This window comes from Sinohyriopsis cumingii, chromosome 5 (genome assembly GCF_028554795.1).
Source record: "Sinohyriopsis cumingii isolate HCF-2022 chromosome 5, ASM2855479v2, whole genome shotgun sequence".
NCBI classification, from domain to species: domain Eukaryota; kingdom Metazoa; phylum Mollusca; class Bivalvia; order Unionida; family Unionidae; genus Sinohyriopsis; species Sinohyriopsis cumingii.
The window spans coordinates 75,052,189-75,071,868 of NC_142965.1; the positions used below are offsets into that span (position 1 = coordinate 75,052,189).

General features: G+C 33.6%; 2 protein-coding genes across 2 annotated transcripts in view; one reads left to right on the forward strand and one right to left on the reverse strand.

Annotated features, from left to right (window-relative positions):
* Positions 1–4,725, forward strand: part of LOC149799464 (transcription initiation factor TFIID subunit 6-like) — a 53,511-nt gene extending 48,786 nt beyond the window's left edge. Inside the window, exons 12-13 of the mRNA XM_089958822.1 lie at positions 1,116–1,301; positions 2,951–4,725. Of these exons, the coding sequence (XP_089814948.1) occupies positions 1,116–1,301; positions 2,951–3,415 (651 nt within the window). The 3' untranslated portion in view covers positions 3,416–4,725. The remainder of the gene's footprint in view (positions 1–1,115; positions 1,302–2,950) is intronic.
* Positions 4,726–7,118: 2,393 nt separating this feature from the next.
* LOC149799465 (uncharacterized) overlaps positions 7,119–19,680 on the reverse strand; it is a 39,264-nt gene continuing 26,702 nt past the window's right edge. The window contains exon 8 of the mRNA XM_089958823.1: positions 7,119–18,379. Within this exon, the coding sequence (XP_089814949.1) occupies positions 18,150–18,379 (230 nt within the window). The 3' untranslated portion in view covers positions 7,119–18,149. The remainder of the gene's footprint in view (positions 18,380–19,680) is intronic.

Sequence of the window (19,680 nt, forward strand, 5' to 3'; positions counted from 1 at the left end):
TGTTACCTTGTCTAGAGTCTGTGAAACTTTATATCATCAGATTTTGGATGACTTTGGTCATGAGCAAGACACTTTGCATATTAATTATGGGTTTATATTTTGAAAGAATTTTTTTTTATCAGGAGATAATAAAATTGGTTAAATATATATGATGTAAAGTTTGGGAGATATTTGATGTAGTGTTTTTACAATACTATGTAAACCAGCTTAGTGAAATGGTCAATTGTTAAGTTATGTATCCTGCAGTAATGGTCCTACTTGGGCCTCTTGTTATAGATTTCAACATAATGCTACTTAGATTTTAATGTAATGCTTCTTACATTTTCGTAGATTTTAACATAATGCTATTTACATTTCCATAGATTTTAACATAATGCTGCTTACATTTCCATAGATTTTAACATAATGCTGCTTACATTTCCATAGATTTTAACATAATGCTGCTTACATTTCCATAATTTTAACATAATGTTACTTCATTTCCATAGATTTTAACATAATGTTACTTACATTTCCATAATTTTAACATAATGCTATTTACATTTCCATAGATTTTAACAGACTGCTACTTACATTTCCATAGATTTTAACATAATGCTGCTTACATTTCCATAATTTTAACATAATGTTACTTCATTTCCATAGATTTTAACATAATGTTACTTCATTTCCATAGATTTTAACATAATGATACTTACATTTCCATATAGTTTAATATAATGCTACTTACATTTCTAATGAGTTTAACATAATGCTACTTACATTTCTGTAGAGTTTAACATAATGCTGCTTATATTTCTATAGAGTTTAACATAATGCTTCTTACATTTCTATAGTTTAACTTAATGCTGCTTCTGTGTCTGTAGAGTTTAACAAAATGCTGCTTATATTTCTATAAAGTTTAACATAATGCTTCTTACATTTCTATAGTTTAACTTAATGCTGCTTATATTTATTAGTTTTACTTAATGCTACTTACATTTCTATAGAGTTTAAGATAATACTACTAATGTTTCTATAGAGTTTAATTAACAGTGAAGAATAGAAAGTGTATTGAATGAGAATTTTTATCAGTTGTTTAGTACATTTGTCAGAATTCATACTTTTTTATGCAGAAATACTTGCCGCCAGTACTAAAGAGTCTGCGATCTGCTAATGATACTGTTGAAGATTACATCACAGAATATGGGTATCTGGGGCCCATTATCCATGCAGCTGTTTTAAAGGAAAGGCAGTCATCAGCAGCAGCTAGTGTAACTCCAAGTCAACCAACACCAAGACCAACAATTCAGTTACCACAGGTAACTATAATTTGTTTTTATTCCTTTTCTTTTACACTTTTGTAAAACTTAATGATTATGGGGATAACAATTTTGAGATGGTTTTTCTGTAGCAAATTTAGTTTTAGCAATGATAAATTACCAGGACTGGTAAAATCAATGTTTCCAATGGTAAACTGTTATTAAATTCTCCACTTAAATCCATTAAATGTCAGTAATACTTCAGTTCTTAAACAAATTATGCAATTTCATAAACAAAAGCAGAAAGTGTGGGATTCATGGTGCTGCATTATAGAGTGAGTCTTGATGCCACCATGGAGTAAATATTTAATTTAATTTGTTTAAGAGTTCCTAAATGTCCTGTTGCCTTTTTCTTTATACCCTGGATGTATCATTATAAAGCAAATAGTTTATTATGTGTCATGCTGCTTAACCTTTTGACTTTGGGGTCAAGGTCAGCTATTTTACAGGAATATTTGGATGGTTGGTTCGACATACATGCCCAGGCTGACTTGCTATGATAATTATTTGTATGGTCAGCCTGCATGTTTTATTGCACATCTTTCTTTGGGTTCTTAAACTTAAAATTTTTTTAATAGAAATTATTCACCATTTTAGTAAGTTTTCAAATCGAAATCCAGTTGCAATGGCAGGTAATTTGTAAAAAAAATAATTGTAAAATCATCAAAGAAGTCAAACAGAACATTTTAACGTACATATTTTGTGTGGTTCATTTGAATGATATTTGTTTTTGGCATAAAGCAGGCTTCCTTGATTGAATTATTGCATTTTGCAAGACATGGACATTTGAAGGGACATGGTCAATGCAAAAATTGGCCAATTCAAATGGCAGTGTAAAATGGCTATCGGGGTGCCTTCATCTGATTGGCGACAGAAAAATTTGCTTACTTTTCTTGCATTACTTCCAGATGCTAAACATGTTTTTAATGTCAACATTTGGTATACTCCTTGTATGGGTGTCTTTCCCAAAATGCATTATCATTACTAAAAGTAATAGACACTATTATATAGATTGGTGCTGGACAGAAAAATGACACTTGAGGGTCAGAATTTGTGGGCATGAAGGAGGTTTTTCTAAATTTGATGGAATTTCACATAACACTTTGTCACATCTTCTTGGTCAAGTTCACAACCCTCCACCCAGTTCTAATGCCCTTCGAGATAGAGCCATGAAAATTGTTTTTTTTTTCTTTCTTTTTTTTGTCTGCTCAGTTACAAAGATAAAAGTGTTCATAGTCATAGTTTTATTTGCCTTGTCACCATAGGTGGTGCAGGAAACTTCACTAAATTTGACTTAATAATTAAACTACATTTGAATATCTGTGGAGAGAAAGAGGAATTTTAATATTAAACTTTTAATCTTATACAAATATGGCTTTTACAAAGCTTCTTTTTTATCTGCAGCAGAGAAACCAAGCATATAAGGTGGGGTGGTGAGGAGTGAAGGATGAGGAGATGATACTCTTTCAAAATCTCACAAATGAAGTATCAGATGATAATTTGAAAGTACATTGTAGAATTACCAGAAAAAATTATCTTATTAATACTTGGTTGAAGAACTTAATTAACATCTAAGTAATTGTTACTATGCAATAATAAATGCTGTGATAACTAGGTGCCCTTTACTCAAGGCATTCCTCTCTTTTCAGCAACCGAAGACCCAATTTGTCATCCAGTCAGGCCCATCACCCACATTACCAGGGCCACCATCCACTACCCGCTTTCCCCCAGCTGGAATGAGTATTTCACGCACACCAAGCACACCAATACCAGGTGGCAGCACTAGCCAGCAAAAAATTGTCATCATGTCTTCCCAGCCCCATCCCACAACACCAGTCGGTCAGTCAATCACACTGAATTCAATGACAGGAGGCCCTAATCCAACTGTGGTAAAAGTTTTACCAGGTTCTTCATCGTCTAATTCATCTTCAGTGGGTAGTTCAGGACAGAAGATTGTTGTAATGTCATTACCACCGGGAAACGGTAGTGGAAATGTGCAGGGCTCAGTAGTTTCCCCGGGTACAGCACAAGATCTGGGTATCAGAAGCATATTTGGTGATCAGCCAGCACACCACTTGTCACTTACTAAATCAGAATCAGACACCTTACCATAACACATTGGATGGTGCAAAGACGACTGTTGATAAATGCAACAAGTCAGTTAAAACACGTCTTGAAAATACTGGTTAATGCAGTTTGGGACAAGTTGTAAATATTACGTAACTTTACCCAAGTTTAATGCATAATATGAAGACAGAATTATATTAGTAATGCAGATTCGTGTAAATCTTTAAATGTGATTAGTCGACAGTTTTTGGATTTATCCAGGGCTGTCGATGTGCTGATAACTCTCAGGCTGTAATGTCCATTTCTCACTGCCAGTATGATATTGATGATATCGTTGTAAACAACCATTGCATTTAACATGTATTCAGTATGGACATTTGAAATGGTGTAATGTCGTCAGAACTCGGCATTTGATGCAAATGCAAAGAAAAATTAAGACAGATGTTCCTGTAATCACTTACACCATAATGCTTTAGTGTATTATATTTAATAGTTTGTATTATTACCATATATACTCACAAGTCCAATCCAACTGCAAACAACACATACCCAGATCTGTTGCTACATAATGCACTGGCAGGTAAGGGTCTATGTTATTTGTTCTAATGATTACTCCTATTAAACTGCATAGACCTTGGTCTGCTGGTGCTTTATGCAAGGGCAGATCTGGGTCTGTGCATTCATACTAGACTTACAAGCGAGTATATATGATATAGTATATTAAGTGTATTAAGAATCTTGTTTCACACTGTGACCTAACTCTTATTAATGTTACATACTGTGTGTTCATGAGTAGGTAACATTTCTGCAGTTATATATTTTTAATTCATATCCATGTGACGTAAAGTGTGCAACTACTGAACATTTATGAAATTTGCAACAACTGAACATCACAGAGTCCTTTGCTACTATGTAAAATAAAGTTTCATTTATTTCACATGTCATACACATTCATGTAGGATTATCTGTACATTTAGTATTGTGTGTGTGTGTGTATATATGTATATGTCTGCACATTATATATATATATATATATATATATATATATATATATATATATATATATATATATATATATATATATGTGTGTGTGTGTGTGTGTGTGTGTGCATAGTAGAGTTTTTAAATTCAGCATGAAATTAGTGAATTACTTTGAAAGGATTATGTTGCTTACCAAAACAGTATCCATCATAGTGATGTGAAAAAGTGCTTGAAGGAACAAAGTATGCATATACAGTCAAATCTCACACTAGCGACCACTCATGGGAAAAGGCAAAACTGGCTGTTGTGCACAGGTGACTGCTTTACACAAGTTCACCTTTTAAAATTGGTTTTTGAATAAATACTATGCACTGAATATCATTGTTGTTATTAATATTTCTATTATTGTTACTACATTATCGAAGTTGTTTTCTATACTGTACAACAAAACCATAATTACAGGTATATTTTGTTCTTTTCCACACATGATTAGTGTATTCTGCTTACTTTAGTCAGTGTCCGATTGGTCTAAAGTGCTCTCCGTTATGGATTACTGCCATCTCACCTGTCTGCGTGGGTTCGAGTCTCAGATTCGGGTAATGTGGGTGTGTGAGAAAGCTTGCTAGTAGCTGCTCGTGGGTCGGTGGTTCTTTCCGGGGTTTTCCCGGGTTATTCCTCCACCATTAATACTGGCCGCCATGTATAGCCTATCTTGTGCTGAAAAATGGCGTTAATCCCTACAACAACAACTTACTATAGTCCATCTTATAAAGAAAATTATCCCTGACTTAACATATACACCAATCTTAGTTTGTTCATACTTTAAAAATGATATCTGGATTAGTTATTGCTCAACAACCCTGTGATGAACTGAAAACAAGTTGGCATATTCGAAAAGCCTGTGATGAACTGAAAATCAAGGGGCCATACATATATGGATATTTGTTTTTAACCCTTTAAAAGAAACTTTACCTGCATTTACAGAGATGTCTGGAATATTGAATGTCCCCCATTCCTTATGAAAAGAATGTAACTCTTACCACTTCTTAAAGAGAAACTTTTTCTTGAGAGATGGCTTTAATTCGCAGAAAATCGCTTAAGATATGTTACTTCGCCTGTTACAATGGCAATAAAGGGTGACTCCCATTTCTTTTGTGATAACTACATCTCCTACCATCCATCAAATGAGTTGCTAAAACCCTCCACCCTAACTACAAAAACTACCCCTCTTTCAAATTTGACAGTGCCATGTTGGAGCTCAACAAGACTGGGGTACTGTGACTACAAAACAAGATAAGAAATGTTTGCACATAAATTCACATGAAATTCCTTTACCTAATCAAAGCCTTTCTCTTGAAGCAAAAGACTGAGTGGTCACTGCTGTTGATACATGCCAATGACCTCTTAAGGCAAGGAGAAACCATTGTTTAGGAAACACCTGGCTAATGACCATTTAAGGCAGGTGACTATTACGTATTGCATATAGGAGAAGAATATAGGAAATATGGCATGGGAAGGGGTGGGGTAGATTGGTCATTGTGAACAGATGACCACTGAGCAGAGGTGACTTGGTACAGATTTGACAGTATTAAAAGTAATTTCCTTTTGAATGAAATTATTTTCTATATATGGATCAATTCATGGATTTGTTCACTTTTTTTCCTGGGAATATTAATGAGGTTGTTAAACACCAGTATAAAGCACAAAACACGTTTACACTAGAACCTTTCATGCACATAGACCGTTGAAAAAACCTTGATCTGTTTGACTGTAGTATTTCCATTCCTCTCTCCACTCTTCATCACGGCAGTTTGTAGCACACCTGCTATTTTAAAAATTCAATGCATCAAGGATATAAAAAATGCACAAAGCATAGTTATTTCTTTCATTCATTTATAATTTCTGACCTGTCACCAGGGGTTCCCTAATACTGTCATCGTGTTTGCATTTCAAACTAAAATGTACATTTTCAAGGTACACAGCCGTCCAGTCTTTTCTTCTGGTTCATGGACATATCCATTTTCAGAAGAGTTAAGGTTCCTTGGACTACACATATAAAGAAGGAACAACTGTGATGTCAGCATCCAATATTTTCAGTCTCTAATATTATTATTTCTCAAAAACACGGAACAAAATAAAAATAGGTCATGAGCATAACTCTTAATGCTGATGGGTTCAAGGGAGATAACTTCCAAGTCACAAAAATGTTATGAAATTATTCAGATTTTGTTAAAGAAAATGAACTGCCATCACCACTGTTGTCGGAAAACACAGACTATCACATGCCAATATAGCAGCCATGTTTGTAAAGAAATCCTGTTTGGGTTGGAACACAAATGAGATGAGTGTTAGAGACCCCCTAGTGACAGTCTGTTTCGAAATTATAAACTGATGAATATAATGACTAACCATTGTGAATGTTTTTATATCTTGTGATGAGTTTTGTTTTTAAAATTGGTTGGGGTTATAAACTGCCCTGGTGGGGTGGTGATGGGTTGATGAATAATACAACAAGATAGAAGTATACAAGATAAAGAAATTTTTTTATGTAGGTAAATATGAATTTCGAACCTCTGTATTGCAATTTCATCACATTAGGACTGTTTCATAAATATTTTTAGTATTACTAAGAAACCCCATTTTGTTCTTCCTTGTAATGTCATTAGATAACAGCATCATTAGAAAATGAGAGAGAAGCACATTTTGAAGAATCTTTGGTTCATCTTCAACCCACAATAGTCAAACTAAATAAAAGAATTTTAACAAGAGTTTTGTAATTTTATGTTTATTTACATGGTTCGCTGATACATATATTTTATATATTTACCTATGTACTCATTACATACAATATTATCTAAAACGCCATCAACAATGTTTTATGGCATGTATTCATCACATCACTACCATATATACTCACATAAAAATTGAGTACATACGAACTGAACAATGTACAGGGTCACACAGATATGTCATTGCATAATGCACCAGAAACTCTGAGTCTATGCAATTTGTTGGGAGTAACCAGTTGAACAAACAACACAAACTCTAACAAGCTGTCACAATATGGAATGGCAGATCAGGGTCTGTTTTGTTTGCAGTTGGAATTGTAAGAAAATATATAGTTGTTTGGTAGTCATGTGAAAACAGAATTTCAAACATTTTCATGTGTCCATCCATACCCTAGATTAACCTCAATGTTAATTTTTTTTAACAAGCTATATAGAAGATAGGATCAAAATTTGTATGAAATGGGAACTTATTTGAAATAATGTAGATTTACATCAAAATGGCAAGAAACAAGTAAATCATGCCCAAAATAATTTTTCACAGATCCCATAAATAAAAATGAAATGAAAGAAAAGAAAATTATAAATTACAATGCCCTATCTATCATAGGAAAAGTGAAACAGCACCTATTTTGTTCTGAGTCTGCAGAAAGAATGTGTCTGATATTGTGCAGAGTTATATGAAGGCCACAGAGACATTCACAGGCCATATCAAATGAGTTCTTTCCCCCCCCCCCCCGACTTGATACAAGAAACAAAAGGAATTGTGTTTTTATGAAATACCCACTTTTTTACACTGTCTAAATATTTCTTTCTAAATATTTTAAACTTTATTATATGAATGAAATTCAAAATGAACTGGGATCTAACAAATTTGATTCACAGCATTTAAAACTACCTACATGTTGATGTAAAAGAAGGTACCTAATTAGCTGGAATCTGTGTGTTTGATACAGATGTATGGACTGAACAGCTGTATCAATCACCAGATCAAACCTGTACAATTAAATCGGTATGTAATAAAAGAACAAAAATGGGGAAACATTAGATTTTTATAAACATTACACATTAACTCTTTCCAAAGCATAGCAATCAGATAGTAAGACAGATATAAATATTACATATCATAAACAATAATGATATATATATATATATTACATATGACATCAGAAATTACATTTAGGCATGTATTGTAATAAGAATTGTCAATCTAATTTCAAAATAAATATTTAATTTAATTTAACTGGTCCACAGAAAACACTCAGTCTTTATTACTAACATCTATTTAAGTACAGTCCCTTGCAGACACTCTCATACTCTCAATGAAAACTCCATAATAGCCCTTTTATGGTCAGTTCTGTTAATCAATGTGCCTGATTCATGGAGAGAAAAGAGCAGTATAGAGATGGGGTGGTTGTGGTTTAACTGCAAATCATGCTGCATAGATATTTAATCCTTCACATACCACAATAGCTTGAAATATGAAAGCCTTTGATTAGACTTGCAATTGCTCCTGGGACCATATCTTTATTTAAAAATAAAAATATATATCCTACAATTTATTAGCATGAAAACTGATGTCCTATCCCCAAAAGACACCACACAACAAAAATAAGTGTCTTATAGTTATATGTAATTTACACCAATGACCAGTTGGCATTTGTCAATCACCCACATCTTCACATAATGGCCTCCTTACTTATTTTAAAGCCAGTTAGATACACAGCTTGATGTAACTGAGTGTTAGCTGGTGGTATTTGAGTTTCCAGACAATTGTCTAACCATATGAGAAGGGCACCCAATTCTTGGCATCACTGACTTTTCAGTATCATATTTCCAATTAAAATAGTCGAGTCAGTGTATCTATATTATGTGTCTTATTTTCATAACAGCAGTTTTAGTAAATGTTATTTAGTTAATTTTAATGACACTTTTAATGCTATTATCCTAAGATCATAGTTTGCACTTTAAAGCTGAGTCATATATAAGTGCATAGCTTGATTTCATTCATAAAATTCCAAGGTTGAGATTTACAAAAGTTCAGATAAGTATCACTTGATTCAACAGGGATATTAGTTCTGGTAAAAGGTCAGACTGACCTAATTGTTGATTGGCTAGAACTGAAACAATTTGTTTACTTATCTGAGTATTTCAAAATATGTAGAATAATTCATTCAAGGCTTTTATTGTATTTTTGCAATTGTTTGTTAGCTAGATATATGAAAGAATTATTATGTGGAATCATTCATTCTTAACAGTATTAATGGTCTTGTATGAGTTACTGAGAGGTTTGATTCATTTAATTTATTTTAATCATTCATTAGAATTATTGTGCTCTAACATTCATTCAAAGACATTTGGATTGAAAGCTGTATTGGCTTTACTGTAAATTCATTTAAATACATTTGGGTTTATAGCATAATGATTCTTCTGCACTTTTGGCACATCAGCACAATACAGACATCATTTGGAATACCTCTGGAACTTATTCTGATTACTAAGAAATGTTGGAATTTATAGAATGTTTAGGACTTTAGGAATTCATTAGCTATACTGCAAGTTATTTTAAATTTTTTCACTTTGTATTTTAGGGAAATAAATTTATATTTTCAATTATAGAAAGCTTGTTAGTTACTGCTCTTTCTTGTTACTACATAGTTTAAGATCCTAGAGTGATAACACTTATTAAAATAATTTTCTTTACTGTAAATACTGTATTGCACTTGTATTTGTTGGGGTTTTAATATTAGCGGCACTCGTGGAAAATGGGAGTAGTTCCAAAATTAAACTCATGTTTGTCAGGGCTTTCATATTAGCTGTAAGGTGGAAAATGGGTCTAGTTGCAAAATTAGACACTCACGTTTTTCAGGTTTTAATACTAGCTGTACTGGTGGGAAAAGTGGACTAGTTGCAAAATTAAACACTGGGAATAGTAGTACTAAGTCTGTGGGGTACCAATTTTTGTTCATTTCACAGTTGTTTAAAACGATGAGTCACTCCACTAAGAAAGATGCTTCTGTCAAAACAATAAGACCTCATCCCTAGTTTCTCAAATTCTTTAAGCTACAAGAAAATTTTGAATTTACGTAAAAACGACTAAAATGTATGCCCATGAAAATAGAATTCCCAGTATATTGCCAACCCACCAAGTTGACCACCAAGTTACATGCAAAACCAACATGATTCTACCTCAAGATACAAATATCCATTTAAGAAACAAAAAAACATCCAAACATTAGCTCACAATATAAAGCACTATTCAACATACCACATAAGGAACTGAACAATCTATTGCAGGTTATTCAAAATATATTTATCCAAATGTCAATTTTGCTGTACATTAATGTATTTTTATGGGCATCAATTTTCATGATTTTTTAAAAAATGATTTCTTCCTTGGTAATTGTGTGAATTTATAATGGAGACCTATCCTTGCCATAGGAAACAAATTTCATTTGGTCTTTAAATCCATGGACAACTACTAGAAATTCCATGAAAATTGGTTCACCATGAACAATAGTGAATTTAACGAATTATGATTTTCTTATGATTAGTAAGACTAGACTGTACCAAAAAAAAATCAGAAATAGAAATATATTCCTGAACACAAATGACAACAGTGACCTATTTTAGGTGGAATTATGGTGTATTAATCAAGATGCATCCATAAATGCTGCACAGTTCTACAAGTAATAATGCTTAAGAAACGGTGAAGTTGGATCAATGAAAAGATGCTGGTATGGATGAATGAATAGGCAAGGGTAACACTACATGTTCTTTTCATAAATAGTAAATAGTAAATAGCAAACTTGGTGGATTACTATATGATGTTGCATTTGTTATTTAGTACATAGTACTAGCTTTAAATTTATGAAATAGTGCTGAAAGAACTTGTGAATTGCCAGCCATCTAGATGCATATAAAATATCAACTTTGTGCACCAGTTAGAATTGACCACCTTAAATGTGGCCTGTTGGAAGTGGTTTTGAAGGCTGATATCAAATTGTCAATGAGATGACACCCATTTAAATACATCTATGTCTTAATATTTCAGCTTCTAATCTCCATTTCTCACTGCTGACTAGCTGACAAATTGTTTCAGTTCTGTTTAAAACAGTACATACACAAAATAGCAAAAAGTCAAATAATGATTATGCTATACAATGAAAGTATCAACATATTTGTACATGTGCAACACACTGTTCGGAAACATCACGCCATGCATGACATAAAATGATTGCTGATTTTACATTTTACTTGGCGCTAAATTATTGGGGCTATAGTCTTGTGAAGATTATATATTTTGGATTATAGATGGTTTGTACTTTGACCTTTCATCCCCAGCTTTGAGCCTAAAGAGATATTTTTTACATTTCTGAATGGTGAATTTTCATCTGATTTCACAACAAGTAAAATTCAAACTGAATACAAGAGATTTGCTTAAAGAAACAGCAAATTAGTCAGCATGCATAAAGGAAGAGAACAATATGTAAAGGATATTTCTAAATTATTAGTCAAAACAGAATTAAAAATATTTCTTTTCATTCTTTAATTGCACTGAACCAGCAACCAGTGGTTCTAAGGTACCAATAATGAATCGTGATTATCACACCTTTGTTAGCTGGTACCTTTGTTTGGTATTTGTTATTTACTGATTATGAATGTGATTGTTGCATGTTTGTTACCCAACACAAACAAATAATGTTATTTGAATGACTACCATTGTTTATCTGACTTAAGGTATCAGGTGATAATGATATAATTAAAATAAAACAAGAAATCGAACACTATAACCAATTAAATGTCATAACAAGTGAACATTAAAACAAAGTCTATGGAATATGTAGGAATTAGAAATTCGGTTAGCGAATAAAAGTCAAATGTTCTGTGTATGTGTGTTTTGAATTTTAAATGTAGCTTTAAAACGTTTTCAGTCGTATCACTATGATGTCTGCAGTGCGACAGTTTATAGTGATGTCTAGCAGACATGTTGCATGATGTCCCACCCAGTCACATTATCCTGACACCAGGCCGATCAGTCCTAACACTAACCTCTTAATGCTAAGCGCCAAGCGAGGCAGCTGTCAGTACCATTTTTACAAGTCTTTGGTATGACTTGGCCGGGGTTCGAACCTGTGACTTCTCGCATCCAAGGCGGACACTCTAACCACTAGGCCACCAGAGCGGTGTCAAGTGTTCGAACAGAGAAAATATATCCAATAAACAATCTTTAATGTATCTTTGATTTTAGTTAAGGTCCAAAACTAAAACACTTTCTGAGCACTATCACTTAACTTAATCTGGTTCAATGACCCTCACCTTGTAAATCATTTTCCTTATCCCTTTTTATTACTGAAGATAAGCATCTGTTTTCATAATGTAATCACCCTTACTGCGTATTGGTAACTGTAGAAGAACTCTGGAACCGAAGTCGGGAGTTGGTGAAATTCAGGTTTTTCCCTGAATAGTGTACAAGATGCCCTTTTTGAAGATAAAACACAGTGACTAAGGGATCAAATCATCAACCCTTGATATCGATGACAACAATTCAATAGTTCTCAATTCACTATTATCATCATTTTGACAATTTAATATTCCTTTGAAAGTTATTATTAGGTGGTCAAATGTAACATATAAAAGAATCATCCATTTAAGTGCTGCCTCTCATATCCAGCCTGATTCTGCTTTTCCTTCCTGTTATTGTGCTTTGACAAATACATGTGGAGAGGGCATATGATATAGTGTTACCCAGTCACATCATGTCCTGTCCTATTCAAAGAAACATTTTGTTCTCACTCAATAGCTAATGAAGGACTTCATACACTGAAGCCAAATCTAATATAAAAGTTTGTATTAAGAAGCTTTGGCTGAAGTTATTTCATGGAGTTAGAGCTGCTATTTGACAGAGGACTTTGTCCTTCAAACACACTATATTGGCATAAATTCATCATATTAGCAGGGTCATTCTTCTTGCATTGACACATTTATACTATTTCTTCTATCTTTTACATTCATTTAATAATAGACAAGTTCTTCCCATCCCTCTGGAGCCTCCTTGAAAATTAACTACTTCATATGAGTACTTCTGTAAAATTTGGATAAAGAAGTTCATATGTTAAAATAAGCATACACTGAAATAAATGCATATGGGCCTTTAGTGAAAATAAGCAAGAGTTAGCATGTTGAACAGAAACAGTTTAAAACATCAAATTTATTCACTAGCTGATAAAACAGTTCCTAATTACTGGTAAGTGATAAACAGTACAATTTTTTTTTTTTTTGCTCCTTGTTCCTGTGTTTCCATTCGGTAATCATTCATTAGTAATATGCTGTTCAGTGTCATCAATTTGTGTCAACATTTAATCTTGACAAATATCATTCTCAAGTAAAAATGCAAACAACATAGACCATGATCTGCTGTCACATAATGCACTGGCAGATCAGGGTCTGTGTTGTTTTTTGTACTGATTACTCCTAACTGCATAGACCCATATCAGCCAGCACATTATGCAATGGCAGATGGCAATGTCAGATATGGGTCTGTTCAGTTTTGCAATTGAATTTGTGCTCAAGTATGTAGTGAATCCTGGAACTATCACGAAGCATATCATCAATGATAGACACATGATCTCCACCCATACTGTACATACATGCTTATAAATTGAGTCCAACTTGCAAACAACACAGACCCTAATCTGTCATAAAATAATGCACCAGCCGATCAGGGTCTATTTTGCTGGTTCTCTTGATGAATCCTAATAAACTGCAGAGACTCAGATCTGCATGCAGACTATGTGATGGCAGATCTCTGTATAGTATACATTTGGAGTTGACCTATAAACAAGGTAGATGGGGTAATTATCTGGAATTTACAATAAGCAAATACTGTGACTCATATTTTGGCAATCAGTGGTTGAATTAATGAAAATAAAATAATATGCAAAAGGTAGGAGAAATATTTTCACTAAAGTGATGTCAAAGCTATACATATTTTCATGATAAGAGTTCTGCAACATTAAAACAGAAGTGCTGGTGTCCATAACTGCCAACCCCATTCTGTACTGAACGGCTTAGTTATACAGTTTTGTAATTAGTATAGGGTTTGATTTTAAAAGAAAAAGAATTTCCCAGGCCTTCCTCACTGGTTATTGTGGTTATTTGAACAAGACCTTGCATATCTTAGGTCTTGTTAAAAGAACTTAAATTAACTATTTTGGTGTATGGGGGCACAGAGTGGCCAAGTGGTCTAAAGCGCTCTCCGTTACGGATCACTGCCATCTCACCTCTGTCTGCGTGGGTTGAAGTCTAGGATTTGGCCAATGTGGGTATGTGAGAAAGCTTGCCAGTAGCTTCTCGTGGGTCAGTGGTTCTTCCCGGGTTCTTCCTCCACCATTAATACTGGCCGCCATGCATAGCCTATCATGTGCTAAAAAATGGCGTTAAACCCCACAACAACACCAACAACAACAATTTTGGTGTATGATTGATGTGGATAATTTGGGTAAATGCTTGGACTTACTTCAGATGTGTACTTATAAAAGAAATGCTAGCTCCACTTGGTCATTTTCATTTCTGGGTCATCAAAGGTAAACTGTAAGAAATGATCCAATGTCTTGTTTACTTTTGATATACTGTTTTCTATAATTCATTCATTGCCCTTTCAGAAGCTGCTATTGCCAACTCTGGCAAAATTTGTTGTCCATATTTTAATAACTGTACTTTGGACTAGATCAAGCTGATTTTTTTAAGCATATGGGTACAGTCATTTTGATTAGCTTTGTGCTTAGATCGTGTGTAAAGATATTTCAGCAAAAGTACATGAAAGGTATGCCAACATTATCTCCACTGTGTATGTTGCAAGTGTAAGCAATGTCACTTTACACCTGTCTCTCTGTCCAAAGTACTTTTCTTTTGAGTACAAATAGCAAGTGCAACATTATATACACATGATTCTACAGGCAGTAGGACAAATATACCATATTAAAGGCAGTCTACCACCTTTGAGAATTTTAATTAAAAGACCAAACTCTGCATTGTATGTGTTCCATCAAAGCATCAGAGAAACCAGCCCAGAATTGTTCCATGAGTAAATTAACCTGTGCAATAATGTGTGACTGAGCAAACATGATTAGAATCGTTAAATAAGAGTTGTGTCAACAACAAGCTGTTAACTAATTACGTTGCTGTTGCAAATCTGGGAGTTTAAGACCATGTGTGAGATTTCTTGGGTGGGAAGTGCTACAAGTAATAAAGGAATTAAAGGTGGTCACAATGTCTTCTGAGCCTTTGATCCAACTTGGTGGAAGATAAGAGATCCAACTTGGTGCAAGATAAGAGATCCAACTTGGTGGAAGATAAGAGATCCAACTTGGTGGAAGATAAGAGATCCAACTTGGTGGAAGATAAGAGATCCAACTTGGTGGAAGATAAGAGACCCTACTTGGTGGAAGATAAGAGATTCAACTTGGTGGAAGATAAGAGATCCAACTTGATGGAAGATAAGAGATCCAACTTGGTGGAAGATAAGAGATCCAACTTGGTGGAAGATAAGAGATCCAACTTGGTGGAAGATAAGAGACCCTACTTGGTGGAAGATAAGAGATCCAACTTGGTGGAAGATAAGAGATCCAACTTGGTGGAAGATAAGAGATCCAACTTGATGGAAGATAAGAGATCCAACTTGGTGGAAGATAAGAGATCCAACTTGGTGGAAGATAAGAGATCCAACTTGATGGAAGATAAGAGATCCAACTTGGTGGAAGATAAGAGATCCAACTTGGTGGAAGATAAGAGATCCAACTTGGTGGAAGATAAGATGAAGACTGACAATAATAAATTATTTTGGCAGACACAGTATAGTAAGAATTTTGATTGTTTTTTGTCATGTTTAATTGTTATTGTATTGTTCATGATGTTTTAAGAGGAATGCTTAAGGCCATTTCTTAAATATTTAATTCAATCCAATTCAAAATTCTGAAACATGTCCATTCTCCCAATCCTAGAAAACACTGGCTAAGAAATATTACATGTTTAAGAACACCTGAATATCATAATTTAGGTGTGTGTAAGCAAGTATTAAGGATCCTGAGTTTGACTTGTGTGTTGTAAAGGTATGCATCTGTTGTATTTCATCAATGTTTTGAAGTTTTCATGCACATAAATTAAGTTCAATCCATAAATAAAATATATTAGTTAACAACTTATTACAATATAATTTTGGGATAAATTATTCAATAAATGCACAAACACACAATCTAGTTTTTATTATTTCTTTAAAATTGAAATCAATCTTTATTATTTCTTTATATTTACAGTGTGAAACCAGCCAGCAGATTTCTATATCTATAATGAGAAAAAGTCAACGAGGACAAGACTCAGGAATATATCTCAAGTCCAAGTAAGGAACTTTCTCCATGTGGTGCATGTAACTTGGGGAGTACTGGAGAGCGGTCATCAACCATACAAACCCAGTAACAGGAAAACTGAAGCTAGAAGTTCTTTGCAGGATAAGCATAGTTCTCATGCCATTACAACTTTCTAATGCTGATACAAAAAGAGCATTCTCCATTCTTCACATAACACAAAGTGATTCATGGGAAAGTTTGGATTAAAAAATTATTGAGAGCCTGTCAAGTGTAAAGCTTAATAATCACAATGGATGTTGTCAACGGTCACCAGATAGTAATTTTGTTTAACAAATTAAAAATGCTATTTGATTTTAATTAAAAACAACTTTTTTGCAGTGAACTATATGATAAAAAAACTTCTTTTTTCATTAATGGACAATATACTGAATCATAATAATTAATTATTGCTGTAACATTTCTATCAGCATCAGAACCTGAATTATTTTCAAAACTTCTGTTTTATTATAATATGAACAGAATACATATCATGGCAATGCACTTGTTTTCAATCCCCTTAAAGATCACACAATTTATGTCAAATAAAAATATCAACTGGTTTAGAACTCAACCTACTAATCAAAATGAATAAATTGACTGGTTTGAAATCCTGGTTCTGTCACATGTATGGCATTAAGGATGGAACAGCATTGAAACAAGATGTCCTGAACTGTGGTACAGCAAAATTGATTTGAAATTTTATCCGAGTCTGGTGGTGGTGGTGGTGGGGAATAAATGTCAAATGTAATAATTTTAGTTTATGAAAACTAAATATATTTTTTTTAACTTCAAGGTGATAGTGTATTTATATTTGTAGAATAATATTGTTTAAGAAAAGTAATAAAGATATTACGCAAAGCTTAATGATGTTTTCTTTCAACGAGTATTATAATACATTTGATAGACCTATTCAACCAGTTTAATTTTGGTCACAGGGTGCATATTGGAACTTTGTTATACCAGACCTGCAGCATTTAAGCAAAGTTGCCATGCCACGAACATTAGAACACACTGGAGAAAAAAACATTTTTCTTATCTGAAACAGCAGGTAAAGATTTTTACAAATATGATGACGGAAAGGTAGTTTTAATTTAACAATAAATTATCCTCAAGGCATTCACAAACCAAAAAGCTACATGAGAAACATCCCCTTTACGCCCCAACTTAAGATGGGAAAATCTGGAACTATATGTATATGCACAATATGAACTTAAGATGGGTCAATCTGGAACTATTTACATTATGAACTTAAGATGGGACAATCTAGAACTGTTCATATGTATACAATATGAACTTATGATGGGACAATCTAGAACTGTTTGTAGGTACACAATATTAACTTAAGATGGGACAATCCGGAAATATTTACAATATGAACTTAATATGGGACAATCTAGAACTGTTTGTATGTATACAATATTCACTTAATATGGGACAACTAGAACTTTTTATATGTACACAATATGTACAAAAATGGTTCTTTTCATCAATAAATTCATTCAGAAATGAGGTCAGAACAGAGATTTGTTACTGTCACACTGTAAAATCACCAAGAAATGGTCATGATATCAGATCAAGGCACAATCACATAGAAACTTCCTTGATAATTTTCATTCTACCAAAAGTCTAATAGCATCTTCTACATCAAACTCTGTTTGGTGCAGTATTTCTAACAAACTCTCCTCTGGAATATGTGGACACATGTCCTGTAGTTGTTTCAGTTTTATCTGCTGTCCTAGAGTCAGAGTGTTGTTATCTGCAACAGCACCAGCCTCAGTCACGTCAGCAGGTTGACTAGTGGATTGGGCCAATCTAAAGTCCCTATCTGATGTTCCAGTTGCTGAAAGAAATAAACAAGGGTCTCGTGCAACCCAGTCAAAACTACCAAATACTTCTCTCTCTCTCTCTCTCTCTCTCTCTCTCTCTCTCTCTCTCTCTCTCTGTGTAACACCTGCAAACTGACTTTTACATCACATAACATCACTGTAGATGACATGTAGAAACTATAGCACAGTACTTAAGAAAATATCTTAACACTTGTTAACACTATGCATACATACCAAACCTAATCAAAATCAGATCAGATAACTATAGCCTTTAGAGTGTTCACAAGCTCAGCCAATCAGACAAAGACTATCTCATTAATATGTATGGATGTCATTTGTGATCAAATTCATCTGAGATCTTGATAAAAGTTACACCCATATCAAATCTGATCAGAAATATGGTCTCTTGAGTGTTAAAAGCTCAGATGCCAGAACACATGATTAATATGCACGAACGTTCCTTATACTTCAATTCATCCTGTGTTCTGATGACATAAGCTTGCAAACCAAATCTTATAAGAAATGGGACCTTTAGAGTTTTCACAGGTTCACCTCACTAATTTTAGTTGATGTCACTCATAACAAAGCTCTTCCGAAACCCCAATGATAAAAGCTTACACACCAAATCTGATCAGAATCTAATAAAAAATGAAGCCTTTAGATTATTCACAAACAATACTATTGGCTGTTATTAATTCACAATGAGTACTGAATCCATCTAATTCACAATGAGTACTGAATACATCTAATTAACAATTCACAATGAGTACTGAATACATCTAATTCACAATGAGTACTGAATACATCTAATTCACAATGAGTACTGAATACATCTAATTCAAAATGAGTACTGAGTAGATCTAATTCACAAAGAGTACTGAGTAGATCTAATTCACTAACAATACTGAGCTGATCTAATTCACAAAGAGTACTGAGTTGATCTAATTCAAAATGAGTACTGAGTACATCTAATTCATAAAGATTACTGAGTTGATCTAAATCACAATGAGTACTGAGTAGCTCTAACTTACAATGGGTCACAATGAGTACTTAGTAGATCTAATTAACAAAGTACTGAGCTGATCTAATTCACAATGAGTACTGAGTTGATCTAATTCACTAATAGTACTGACTTGATCTAATTCACAGTTGAGTACTGAATACATCTAATTCAGAGTACTTAGTAGATCTAATTAACAGGAAGTACTGAGTAGTTTTAGTTCACAGTGAGTACTAATTATATCTAACTAACAAAGAGTACTGAGTACATTTAATTCACAATGAGTACTGAATACATATAATTCACAATGAGTAA